The 13,591-nt window shown below is 41.3% G+C and overlaps 1 protein-coding gene across 1 annotated transcript in view; it reads left to right on the top strand.

The window, feature by feature from the left end:
• Positions 1-13,591, top strand: part of SLC20A2 (solute carrier family 20 member 2) — a 107,600-nt gene that overhangs the window by 56,793 nt on the left and 37,216 nt on the right. The window contains exons 3-6 of the mRNA XM_047091301.1: positions 732-1,284; positions 6,238-6,378; positions 7,966-8,051; positions 11,050-11,146. Of these exons, the coding sequence (XP_046947257.1) occupies positions 996-1,284; positions 6,238-6,378; positions 7,966-8,051; positions 11,050-11,146 (613 nt within the window). The 5' untranslated portion in view covers positions 732-995. The remainder of the gene's footprint in view (positions 1-731; positions 1,285-6,237; positions 6,379-7,965; positions 8,052-11,049; positions 11,147-13,591) is intronic.

Genomic DNA, 13,591 nt, shown 5'->3' with positions numbered 1-13,591 from the left:
AGTGGGCTGGGGTGGGGCCCTGAGGAGACCTTGGAGGGTCTTCCAAGGTGTGATGAGACCTCTGGCTTTTCCTCTGAATGAGATATGGGTAGTCATGGAATCATGACATCTGAATCGTGTTTCAACAGGATTGTTTCATTCTGCACCTTTCTCTGTTCCTCCTGCAAGGGCCTTCGGTTTCCACCTTTGTTACCCTCTGGCTAGTCACTTTATACTAGAAACTGTAAGCTTTCTTTCAGATACATGCATGGTGTATTCATAAAGTGCTCATTCCTTATGTGTAAATGAGCAGGTAGATAATTAGCCATACCCTGTGGTGTCACAGAATCACATTTGTTAATCGCTGTTCCAAGAAATTAGGCACATTCCACATATTTCAAAAACTCTACAACTGCATCCTCATTTTTTTTTTGCCCATTTGAAATATATTTTGCAGATTGCATAAAGTCATATCCTATTAAGGCTTAATTGGCAGCCTATAATTATAAAGCATGCTTCTTCAACCACTGATACTGTAGAGACCAGCTTTTTTTCTTTTTTTTTGTTTTTTTTTTGGTGGGGGGAGTGGATAGGCAGTTAACCTAATTATAATCTTCCTTGAATTGCTTTATGGTTAGATCTGTCACATGTCAAAGTTAGATTCCATTAGTAGGCTTAAAACATTTATTTCTGAAAGAACAAACTGTTACAGGTTGCTTAGGGTAATTGATTTCTTTTGTTTTCTGTTACAGGAGGAGACATCACAGCTTTCCCAGATTGGGAGGAAAAATATGGAATGTGTTTTACCGCTGACTGAACACAACCAAATGAACTGTACTGACAGTAGTTTGAAAACCAGCAGTTAGCAGTTTGTTCAGGCTCTAACATTGTCCAGCACTTTCCAGAGCAAACTCACTGTTTACAAGAACTCTCGGCCTTACGACGTTTATAACCTCAAGCTTTGTTTATTTAAAATATTCCCGCACGAGAAAAGTACCTGGCGCCCACTTTCCAAAATGGCCATGGATGAGTATTTGTGGATGGTCATTTTGGGTTTTATCATAGCTTTTATCTTGGCATTTTCCGTTGGTGCAAATGATGTTGCCAATTCATTTGGTACTGCTGTGGGCTCTGGCGTGGTGACCTTGAGGCAGGCATGCATTTTGGCTTCAATATTTGAAACCACCGGCTCAGTGTTATTGGGAGCCAAAGTAGGAGAGACCATTCGAAAAGGTATCATTGATGTGAACCTATACAACGAGACAGTAGAAACACTAATGGCTGGGGAAGTTAGTGCAATGGTTGGTAAGTAGCATTATTCTTTACGACAATAAGAAACGTTTCCACTGGCCTACTTCCTTCCCTACAGTACTTCTGTCCTGTCCATAAATGTGATCTTTGCTTTAACTTCAGAAACTGGTGTGATGTTTCATATTTACTGCATCTTATTTTTGCTTTCTGCACTTTAATTTCTTTCTTTTTTTTTTTTTTTTTTAGTGTTCAAGTGTCAAGCAACCATTTTCTCAAATTCTTAGCAAACTTTGCTGTTAAAATAGTTTTGGCTAAGAGTACTTTATTTATGAAGTCCAGACAAAGATTGTATAATAGCTGTCATTTTCAAGTGGTTTGAAAGATTTTAAAGAAATAACTTGTCTAAGTGAATGTGTTTGTAAGGTTTACTTGGGAAATAGCCTTGATATTTCCATAGATATTTCATCAGTTACGATGCACTGTTTTGAATACTTGGATGCTAAGAAACAGTTTTTACTAACTTTTGTGTTCTCGGTTTGTGTGCTTGAGTAGTTACCAGATGAATCTTAAGTGCCTGTGTTTCAAGAAATTCCAGTCTTCTACGTTATTTGTAATCCTTTTTGTGGCTTTTGTTTTGATTTTCTGATTTCTACCTCTGGAAGCTCCATTTGGGATGTTTGTTTTGTTTTCTGGCCAAAAGACCATTTGTGTGTCACCTGTTTACAGTATGACCTTATACTGGTGGTTTCCGGTAGTCTAGATGAAAGAAAAGTGTCAAGGGCAGTGAAGCATGTTAATAAGCAGATTGACCCAATCAAACAGTGTGATTTCTCCATTGGTCAAGGTGACCATCAACTTGAAGCACTGTGGGGCTCTTCCCTTCCTGCACTTGCTACAGCTGAGAACAAGATTCAGGCAGGAATATCTTAAGTGCAGCTGACAGGACTCTTTCTCTGCTTGCCTCTAGGTAGAGATGACGTCCCAGCAGACAGCTGATCTATACGGGTAATTTGGTTAGGGAGAAGAGGGTTAGAGAGGAATCCTACCACCTTCTGCTTTCAACAGGACATATCCTTTTGTAGGAAGAGTCCTGCAGTAGGAGGTAAGATGCTGGTGTACCAAGAATACAGCTACACTCCACAGGTCCCTAGTTCTGTACTGTCACTGGCATTTCTTAAGGGCCCAGAATGTGGGCATTATTTGCCAAATAGAAGATGACACACCATCTTTTTGTTACAGCAAGTTAGTTTGAGAAGTTGTTGGCATTTGATCAATATCCAGTACAGATGTACTAGGGTATTGAATACTGTTAAGTACAGTATGCTGGTGATACGTGCCAAGGAGTTCCTATTTCTCAACATTTAAAGATGTAAGGTTCACAATTGCTTTATTTCCAGCAGCTGTTGTAATGATTGAATTTTACTTACCCTCACTGAACATCTATGTCTCATTATAGTCATATGTAAGTGGGATTTCCCTTAGAAAACTAACAGTTATTTATAAAAATCATCTTGGTCGTCGCGATAGGTATCTAAGACCTAATCATATCGAGCTGAAGTTAAAATTTTTCCAGTCAGGATGCTACGGGTGAGAATTTTTTTTTTAGAGAGTGCCTGTGCCTCCCTCTCTACACCACCCCCCACGTGAGTGGAGGAGGGGCAGAGGGTGAGGGAAAGAGAATCTTTTTTTTTTTTTAATGTTTATTTTTTGAGAGAGACAGAGACAGAATGCAAGTGGGTTAGGGGCAGAGAGAGAGACACACACACAGAATCCGAAGCAGGCTCCAGGCTTTGAGCTGTCAGCACAGAGCCCGACTTGGGGCTCGAACTCACAAGCTGTGAGATCATGACCTGAGCTGAAGTTGGACGCTCAACCAATTGAGTCACCCAGGTGCCCCTAGGGAAAGAGAATCTTAAGCAGGCTCCATGCTCAGTGAGGAGCCCCATATGAGGAGCCCATACAGGGATCAGTCTTAACAACCATGAGATCATGACCTCAGCTGAAATCAAGAGTCGGATGCTTAACCAACTAACTGAGCCACCCAGGCGCCCCAAGAAATGTTGAAAGTAAGGGAGTAATAAAGAAAAGCACTGATCAAATTAAATCTTAACAGCAGTTTCTCCTTTCGTTGGATAGAACTTCTGAAGAATGGTCATGTATTAAAGAGATTATTAGTGAGGCCACAGCGAGGCTCTGGGTTAGGCAGAAAGCCTTGTGAACCTCGAGCTTCATGTCACTGCTCACTTTTCATGTGAGCAGCATAACTTGTCCAGTTTCTCAGTTCTCTCACCCCTGGCCTTTGGCTCTTTACTGAAAGAATGAAGAATACTTACCTCAACTAGAATTTAGGTTAACCAAAGCAATTTGGGGTTTTGCTTGAATAACTTGATTTTGTTTGCTTTGGTTTCTTTCTTTTCTTTTCTTTTCTTTTTTTTTTTTTTTTTTTTTTTTGGTGTGTGGTTAGATGAATCTCAAAGCCTGTTTTTGTTAGGAATTTGTGTGAGTTACCTAGATTTTTAAAATTGGATTTCTTGCAAATGAGAGCTTTGTTAATACAATGGTATAATTATTATTGGCCAGAACCAAAGCTGATCCTGTTCCGATGCCTGAATTGTCCCCATCTTTCTCTTCTAAACTCAATATCCATTTCTTCTCTCTTTCTCTCCCCCATCCTTTTATTCTGTTCTTTTATTTTTTCCTTTTTTTCTTAAGAAACATTTCCCTAAGCCCTTGGGTCTCTGTGCTTTCTGATAGAGTTGTGGTAGCGTTGGGTTCATTGGGTGGAAGAAATTATTTGTGCCAGCCAAACCTTCTGAACAAGTTCCCTTTTGGGACGCTGAGCTCAGCCCTAAAGCAATAGTCCACTTAGTATGAAAACCACCAATGGTTCCAAAAATCTGAGAATTCACAACTCCCCATCTTCTCATGGAAATACCCACAAAAGTGTTAACAAGCCATCTCCTGGAACCACCCTAAGAAGTACCCTGTCCCCTTAATGCTCCCTAACCACTGAGCCTTCTCAGGAGCCTGAAGCCTCTTCGGGCTCATTCACACGGCCAGTCTGCTTCTGGGTGACTCTGCGCCTTTGAGCTGCCGCTCTTCCGTCTTCCCGGGAATCTGTTGCCTCAGAGGTGCTCACCTTTCCCCCACTCTCCCTGGGTTTTGTCTTATACCCTTGTTTCATACTGAATCCTTTCCTCTTTATAAGATATCGTTATCTTAAGTTAAAATATCTTTTTTCCCACTGTTTTTCTTAACATTAAGAAGATTAATCCCATCAGCCTTCAGAAATTCCCGAGGGTTAGGAGGGCTGCCCCACTCTCACTTTGCCAGGCGTCCTGCAAATACCCACCTTAACCTTCCCCTCCTTTCTGCAGCCCTTTCCTTTGTGCCCACTGGCCCCCTTTCTCACCTCCTTCCCACCTTCCCCCCACCTCCATTGAAGGCAGCCCTGTCCTCCCGACATTTCCTTACAAACCCTGCTGCTCCAAGACATATGTTATAAAGTCAGCCAGAGAGGGATAGCAGCTTTCAGTAAAGAAAACCTCATGGTCTGAAATTCATTTGGGTGAGTTTATACTATTAACATCATGAGATTATTTTAGTTTCGTAAGAATAGAAATCATAAGTATGTTTTTCAAGTTACTGTTCTGTGCCATGTAACATGCTCCAAATTCTGGCTCTATTTTTAAAACAAACTAGTCAGTCATTCAGGAGCTCAGGGCTTAGATGTGGAGGCTTAAGGAATTGTCCACGGGGAGGCCTGGGTGCTGCCATGGAGGCTGGCCCCTCCTCCTCCCAACACACTCCAGGGACAGGGATAGACGTAGACAGGGTCACAGCCAATAATTTGGCTCACAGGTGGGCCTGCCCAGCACTCACGGAGCTGATGTCAGCATTGCCTCACAAATTAGGGCCTGCACAGCCATTAATGATCCTCTGTAACTCAGATATTTTTGAAGAAAATGCCAGGGATTTGCTTTAAAGTGCTGCTGCCAAGCAACAGATTTCCAGAATTAACATTTGGGATTAATAACGTGCCCTGCTTATCAGCCAAGCCCTTTGTTCCCTTACAGTCCTATATGAGCTTTTTGACAACTGTTTCTGAAAGTGATCTCGCCCAGCTGATGCTTTTAATATGCACTGCAGAATTTGATCTGCTTATGAAAATATCTGGAGTGAACTGTAGCCTAGAAAAACATTAAGCCTGGAAAAGGAGGTGAAATTGAGGTAAAAGGACACAAAGCCAAAACTAAGGATCCTCTTAACTTAATAAAGAATTAGAAGACTTGAGGGAGGTTGCATAGAAGATGCCTGGCATTCTGGGTAGGGGCTGAGAGCAGATGCCCACCTGTGGGTTAGATTTCATGGTGACTTCTCATATGAGAGGCACAACTACAAAAAACAATGTGGAATTACACAATCTCTTTTATTTTTATTTTTTTATTGAGGTGTAATTGACATGTAACACTATATTAATTTGAGGTGTACAATGTAATGATTTGTTGTTTGTATATTACAGTCTCTCTGACAGACTAATAGGACATCGCTGGTATCTAGCCCTCCTCATTATGTGACGATAGGCATAACTACAGTGAAATCTTTTCCAGTATGCAGCCTTTCATGTTGCTCTGTGTTCTCTAGAGTCTGTAATTTCTTGCTTGGTCTTGGCCACCCTTCACATCAAAACAAGTTTATCGTCAGCACCTAAATGTGACAAAAGCAGTTAATAACCGACATCAAAAAACTTTAAATACTTTTAAAATATGTTTCTTTCAATAAATCATCATTATCCCTTCAGTGTTGAAGAATATTCCTTTCACTAAAGTTCAGTGAGTGATTTTTGTTAGGACTTAAGCACTCTGTAAAGAAATAATCCATAAAAAAATCAACCCTAGGGAGGTGTTATGGAGAACAGTAATTTGGGCTTCTTCCTTTTGTGGCTATTTGAGATGCCGTATTCTATGCCTGACCTTTTTTTTTTTTTTTTAATCTTTCCACCTATAGGCTCAGCTGTTTGGCAGCTCATTGCATCCTTCCTGAGACTTCCAATCTCAGGAACTCATTGCATCGTTGGTTCTACTATAGGATTCTCACTTGTTGCAATTGGTACACGAGGTGTGCAGTGGATGGAGCTTGTCAAGATTGGTAATTGCCATTTTCTTTTACCTATCAGAAGGAAAGTTTACATTCTCTAGAGTAAGTTGTATTAAAAGTCACCATTATAATATATTTTCCCCTTTGGAGGTTAAGGTTTAGAAGACCTATATGGGTAGTCCATTTACCAGTAAGATTTCTCCTCACAGAGATTGTGAACTTTTATGTGTTAGATGAATTATTTTAATTTTAATTTTAATTTTAATTTTTTAAATATTTATTTGAGAGAGAGAGAGAGACAGAGCATGAGTGGGGGAGGGACAGAGAGAGAGGGAGACAGAATCTGAAGCAGGCTCCATCCAGGCTCTGAGCTATCAGCACAGAGCCCGACACAGGGCTTGAACCCATGAACTGTGAGATCATGACCTGAGCTGACGTCAGATGTTTCACTGGCTGAGCCACCCAGTTGCCCCTGTCTTAGATGAGTTTGAACTCTACTCTTTTCAGTGTCATCTGGCTTTGAAAATCAGTATCTATCTGTTGTTCCCAGACAGAAAAGAAATTTTTCTGACTGAAATCAGACTGTAGTCAGAAAAATACTAGGCCCTAGTAAAGAAAATATCTTCATTGTCCAAGAGGCAGAGTTCATGGTCATGGGGAACCCTGGGGTGAGCTCAGTGTTACTTACCTCACTGCATTGGAGAGGTCTCCCAGTCTGTCCCCTGCTCAGGAAACACGGGAAACACTCTAGCGCTCCTCCTGAGTTGTAGGCTTCCCAGGAGGGACTGGTCTAACAGGTCTGACAGTCTGCCTCCTGGCTCTGGCTTTTAGCAAGAGGGAAATCCATTCAGCCCCATAAGTAAAAACCTGCCCTTTGTGAAAAACACTCTCCTACTTCATCTCCATCCTCTGGGTTACTCATCTGTATAAGAATCACAGTGGCGCCTGGAGCTCTAGGTCAAACAGACCCCTGACCTGCCAAGCAGGGAGGGACACAGCCGGGAGAATCACCTCAGATCCCAGGAGGCTTCTTCAACAGTGTATCTCAACTCTGGCTGCACCTTAGAATTACCTGGGAAAGCAATTTAATCAGTGCCAAGCCCCCTTTCCTAGCCTTTTAAGTCAGAATTTGGGGAGTGGAACCAGAGCATAAGTAGGGTTTGAAAACTCCCCAGATATTTCCAGTGTGTAGCCAGAGTTGGGAACTACTGGGTTATAGTGTCAGGATGTCAGTACCAGGCTGAACTAGGAAAAGGAAACGGAAGGTGGTTCACCTTTTAAATAACCTTTACTGTTGGAGCAAGGATCAGGTCTCCATAGGGATGGAGAAGATGAGCAGACAGAAGGGGCTTAGTGGGAATCAAAGGAGTCTGTCTTTTCAGGCCAGAGCTCAGGGTCCCTTACCTGACTGTGCTGAAAATGTGCTCACTTACGTGGGACTCTGTCTGAGGACAGCTGCACATGTGCGAAGGTCAGCCATGCCTGGGAAGTAGGTTTGTTAGGTTCTGAGTTAAGGTGAATAATTCTAGGAATATTTATTAATGTATGTACTATGTGTTAGTTATCATTATATCATATAAATAGGACTTGAGTTATATAGAATTTTAACGTTCATTAGATTTTTTTTTAATTATTCAGTTGCTTCCTGGTTTATATCCCCACTGTTGTCTGGTTTCATGTCTGGCGTGCTGTTTATACTGATCAGAATTTTCATCTTAAAAAAGGTAAGTGAGGCTGTTATTTTTTTTTATTAAGTTTTAGAACTAATTTTGGTTGTATTCAATAGAAATTAGCAGTGAGGGGGTCAGAGGAATGATTATATTTTTACACTGTTAAGGCATAGCACCCTGCAGTTAGAATTAGACTTTATCTTTTTATTTTTTATTTTTATTTTTTTTAATTTTTTTTTTTTATTATTAACGTTTATTTATTTTTGAGACAGAGAGAGACAGAGCATGAACGGGGGAGGGTCAGAGAGAGAGGGAGACACAGAATCCGAAACAGGCTCCAGGCTCTGAGCTGTCAGCACGGAGCCCGATGCGGGGCTTGAACCCACAGACTGTGAGATCATGACCTGAGCCAAAGTCGGACACTCAACCGACTGAGCCACCCAGGCGCCCCTAGACTTTATCTTAAAGTAGGCAGAGGAGAATACCCAGGGGCTCCCCCAGAAAGCAGCATTGTAAATAGTGTTTCTTGCCCTGTGGTTTAGTGTATTATTTGGCTCCCCCAAGCATTGTGCACAGAACCCAAACAGGCAAAGTAATTTCCTGAATGTTAAACAGAACAGAGTGTGATAGTGTTAAGATTTTGAAGTAGACTATCACTAAAAACATCTGGAGAATTTCTTTACCCAAATATGAGTGTTTTCTCTATTTTAATGGAGATGGCAAGCCTGAGACACTGACTTTTTCCTATACCTGAGGAAAGGGTAAAAAGAAGGTAATATACCTATTTGGGGGGGTACATTTTATCAAAAATTAAAATGAGGTTAAAATTAGAAATTACTGAGATCTGTATTCCATAAAAAAACAAAACAAAACTTGATTGTATTTTTTTATTTGACTGTCAAGAGCTTGTTGCAATATTTTATAAGCCATAAAGCATGCCTCTGATTGTTGTGTTGTGGTACGCATTGAGCCCATCAGGGACAGGCCTTCCTTCAAGTGTATCCTTGCTTGGAGATGCGTCTGGTTTTCCTTGGCTTTGCCTAGTAGTCTGTTGAAGGGCTCCTTCTCTTGGATCAGTACACAGCTCTACCATTCCTTCTCTTGGCCCCTCTCCATACTAGTATTTATTTATGTCTTGGAAGGTGCCACCCTCTCTTACCTGCTACACTTCAGTTTTTTTTTACTTCCTCTGCCTGGAACCCTTGCCTGGCAAATTCCTACTGCTCCTCAGCCTTGAGATGCCATTTCCTTGGAAGTCTTTTCATCTTCCACCCAATTCTGGCTGCTTTCCTCTCTCTCATGCTTCTGCAGTGCTCCGTGCTTTGTCATCATTGCACTGTTGTGCTGTGTGGTGTTTTACTTCTTGCTTAGCAGCCTATTTGCTGTCTGACTGTTAGGTCTGTGAGAGTAGAACCATGACTTACTTGCTTGCTTTCATGTTCTAGTGCCCAGCACTGGGCTTGATACTTCAAGGACACTGATGGAACATTTAAGAGGGAATGATGAATGCTTAGGTGGCAGATGACAGATGGATGCATGGAAGGAAAGAAAGAGAGGGAAGGAGGGAGGAGAGAAGAGAGGTCTGAAGATAGTTGTCATTTGAGTTTTAAGAATAGGTTATTTGAAAAAACATAAGGTGATTCAATAAAAGAAAATAAAATGTAAATTCAGGACTTTCAGGAGTCTTTAGTAACTCTTGGCCTGAGAAAACATTTTGGAAATGAGGGGCAGTGGGCATTTGAGCACCCGCACATTTTGTTTGTAGTTGAGCCTGGGTTCTTGTCACATGATGCACAACAGGTGAGAAGACTACTGCGCCTCATCCCTGGCTCCTGCCCTGGCCCCTGGCATCATGTTCTCTGTGCTTGTCAACCCTGCTGGGCTGGCTGTAACTCTCATGTAATTGAATCACTTACTACCCCTGCTCTTACTGGTCCTTACTCTCACTACCATTCAACTCAAGCCTCTTGACAAGTGCTGATGGCTACTTGAGACATTCCAGAATAGGTTCTTAATGGGTTGTACTGTTCTGCAAACATACTTGATTTCCATACATGTTTGCATTTGACGCTAGGAATCTTTCACCATCTCCATTTATCCTTACTCCTGGGGCTCAGAGCAGTTGTTAGATCTAATTTTCCTTTTATCATGGGTAGGTAGCAGATTTATATAAATGTACCAGTGTCTTACATGGTTATTAGAAAGGAGTCGTTTTTTGAATTAAGTGACATCTATGTGCCGGTGCTGTATTGACGAGTTCCCAGTCCGTATTTTTGCTTCAAAATCTTCTGTAGATCTGCTTAAAACCCTAAATTTTGAATATTTTCTCAGATGTTATTTAGTGTAAAACATATGCAGTATCCCTTCTTGTTGAAGTATTAGATTTAGGGAATGTACCAGAAACCTAAAATTGTAAATACATTTTTTGTTAGATAAAGAACCCACAGTTCTTTTTAATTCTTAATAGTTGAAGGTTAAACACTATAACTTATGAAAGATCTTAAAAAGCCATAGCATACGGTAATATATTTGCTTTATATATTTTAATAGAGCTAAAATGTATTGTGCAATAGGGCGATGTAAAATCTAGTAGTAATGCAGTGGTGTTTAAGTAATTTGGCTTTCTTGGGGCATCATCCGAGGGTTGAGTCTTCAAATATTTGTTGAAAGTGAATTTTCAGGGCCAAACCTGAAACTAGCTGGCGTGGTGAGCCCCACGGGGTTTGAAGTAGATGCTGAGCTCCGGGCTTTAGTCCCCAGGAACTGGCCTAACCTCACAGCTCTTCTCTGTTTCTAAATCTGACATCAGCTCATGTGATTTTAGTGCTTCAACGTGTCTGCTGGCCACAATAGTGCTCTTTGAAATAGTAATTGTGTAGGAGAGACAGCCCGAGCTGATGTGCAATAGATCACACGGCAGTGACATGGCCAGCCGTTTTGGCCACACCACAGTTTGGAAGACTTTCTCGTAACAGTGTTTTATATCATTGCCTCTGTTGGCTCCAGATGCTTCCTGAATCCTGACCTTCCACTTTATCTCATTATCATACAGGAGGACCCTGTTCCCAATGGCCTCCGGGCACTTCCAGTGTTCTATGCTGCTACAATAGCAATAAACGTATTTTCCATCATGTACACAGGAGCACCAGGTAAGAATTCCTTGGCAGTTTAAATCTGGCAGGCAAAGTGTATTAGCGTTAGACTTAACGGTATTGGTTTATTTGGTGCTGGCACTGTTGTTGGTTGATGGTAAAAAGCATCACTCATGCTCATGATGGAGTAGTAAAAAGAGGAGTAAATGCACATCCTTGTTCTAAATACTCAAGAGGTATGTGAAGTACAGAGGCAAGAAACACACTTGCAAGTGAAAAAAAGAAATGTGAAATCCTCATTCTGCCTGTTTGCCCCTCTGTGTTACCTTAGCAGCCTTCTCGAGCTGAGTCTCAGAACAGGATCTAACGCCACGCACCTCCCCAGGCTGCGGGGGAGTTTGGGGAGGGGGATGGCACACACATGACACACGGGGAAAGCTCTGCCGTGGCCCATAGCATAAATATCCACCTCCCTGGAATTTGTCTGACCAATGAATCCAGTGGGTAGAAGCTCCCCTTTTTTTTTTTTTTTTTTTTAAGGTACTGAAACCAATGTTGATTTTTCAGAATTACCCCTTCCCATTCTGATGGCTTTTGTTCTTTTTACATGGGTTTAGGGTTATTTTGGGGGGGGGGGGATGCTGGATTAAAAGTTTTCTTTTGCATTTTAGATGGCTAAAGAAAGTCATATGTGGTATTTCTATTTGCAAACATTTCAGTGTTGGTGAGCATTCTAATGAAATACTTCTGTACATGTTTCAGTAGAGAGGATTCCTCCTGTTTCTCTTTGTGGTAGCCTCCTACAGCTAAATCCTCAGTATACCCATTATTGTGGGGATATCTGGAGTCAGCAGATATGTCAGTTTGTGTTGTGTTTCTTCTTGTTAATGACCTTTATGGTCATTATGGATTACATTATGGATTAAGATTCAGTTATTGGCTATATCTGACAAAAATCTCCCTCTTCCTGTTCAAAAGATAAAATTTTCCCTAAATGGCGTATCATACAACAGCTGACAGGTGCCCTCTTCCAGAATGGGGGAGTATCCTTACTAATTTCTCAAACTAGGTTCCTCAAGGCCATTTTTTTCTCAGATTTTATTTTATTAGACATTTATAATATGTTTGTGTACTTCAGTACTGCAAATAAAAAATTTCTGAATGAATATTAACATTATAGAACCTTCTGCTTTGGCATCTCTGCAGCATTCAAAGTGTTGATCTTCAGGGTTTCAATACTCATGATCAGGACTTCCAGACTTTGGGTGGTAGCCCAGGGGGTAGAGCATCACAGCTGCCTCAAGTTCTGTGAAAAGCACAAAGCTGAAGGTCGTGGGGATGAGGAGAGCTGGAGAGATACAAAACCCTAGCCTCAGATACCAGCAGCCTGGTGGCCCTGGAGGTTTTATAAGTCATGGACTATGAAGTGTGTTTGTCATAGACTGTCTTCTCAATATCTAAAAAAATTGGAGGCAGAGAAAACACAGCTCCGTACCACAGAGTTAATCCCACCCCCAAGTCTGAAGCTCTGGCTGGGCAGGCCTTGGAGCACGAAGTTGGGAGAAAACTGTAGGAGAGCTATTCTTTGTGTAGCAACTTCGTGCTCCTCCTGAGTCTTGTTCTTAATTTTACATAAGCTCCTAGAGCTCAAGTTAGCTGAACAAAAAGCTAATAAGCAAGTGTCAATAGCTGTCTCTAAGCTTGGTGATTTAAAGCACAGAGCTAATGAAGGCTGGGGGTGCCTTTGTAGTACTCAGGCCTGAAAATGGGAACTGGTACAAATAAGGATGATTTATTGATTTACTTTTCTTTCTGCATTTTATTTTTTTCTACCCTATATTCTTCTTTTTTTTTTTTTTATTTTTTTTTAATTTGAGAGAGAGAGCAAGCGAGAGGAGGGGAGGGGCAGAGAGAGACGGAGACACAGAATCCGAAGCAGGCTCCAGGCTCTGAGCTGTCAGCACAGAGCCCCAGAGCCTGACATGGGGCTCGAACTCACAAGCAGTGAGATCGTGACCTGAGCGGAAGTCAGACACCCAACCAACTGAGCCACCCAGGCACCCCCTACCCTCTGTTCTTCTTGTTCCTGGTGGTTCTTCTGCATGTCAGAAGTCAACTGTGATTTTTATTAAAATTTGCCTTTTTCTGTAGTTGGCCTCATTTTTTCCATCTCTTTTTTCTCATTTCCTCATCTTTTGCTGCAGTTTTACTGCAGATTTACAAATGGTATGGTAATTCTGGTATGGTAATTCTGGTATGGTAATTCTGGTATGGTATGGTACCAGAATTCTGATAATTCTGGATGGTAAATTATTCTAGAGAAAGTTAAACTATATGACAGATGAGGCACTAAAGATAATATCAATACTTCATAGAGAGGTTGTAAGAAATAAATAATGTAAATGCTAAGTTTTAGTGAGTTGAGTTTTACATGAATCCTTTTGGTCCTCTGAAGTCCTCTGGGAAACTGGTAATGCAGACAGGAAAGTGAAGCGTGGCAAT

Source organism: Lynx rufus, unplaced genomic scaffold (assembly GCF_022079265.1).
Source record: "Lynx rufus isolate CCGP_SWC_20201006 ecotype Redwood Valley unplaced genomic scaffold, mLynRuf1.p SCAF_3, whole genome shotgun sequence".
NCBI lineage: Eukaryota > Metazoa > Chordata > Mammalia > Carnivora > Felidae > Lynx > Lynx rufus.
The sequence above is the reverse complement of the archived record's forward strand: the minus strand, read 5'-3'. Positions and strand labels throughout refer to the sequence as shown.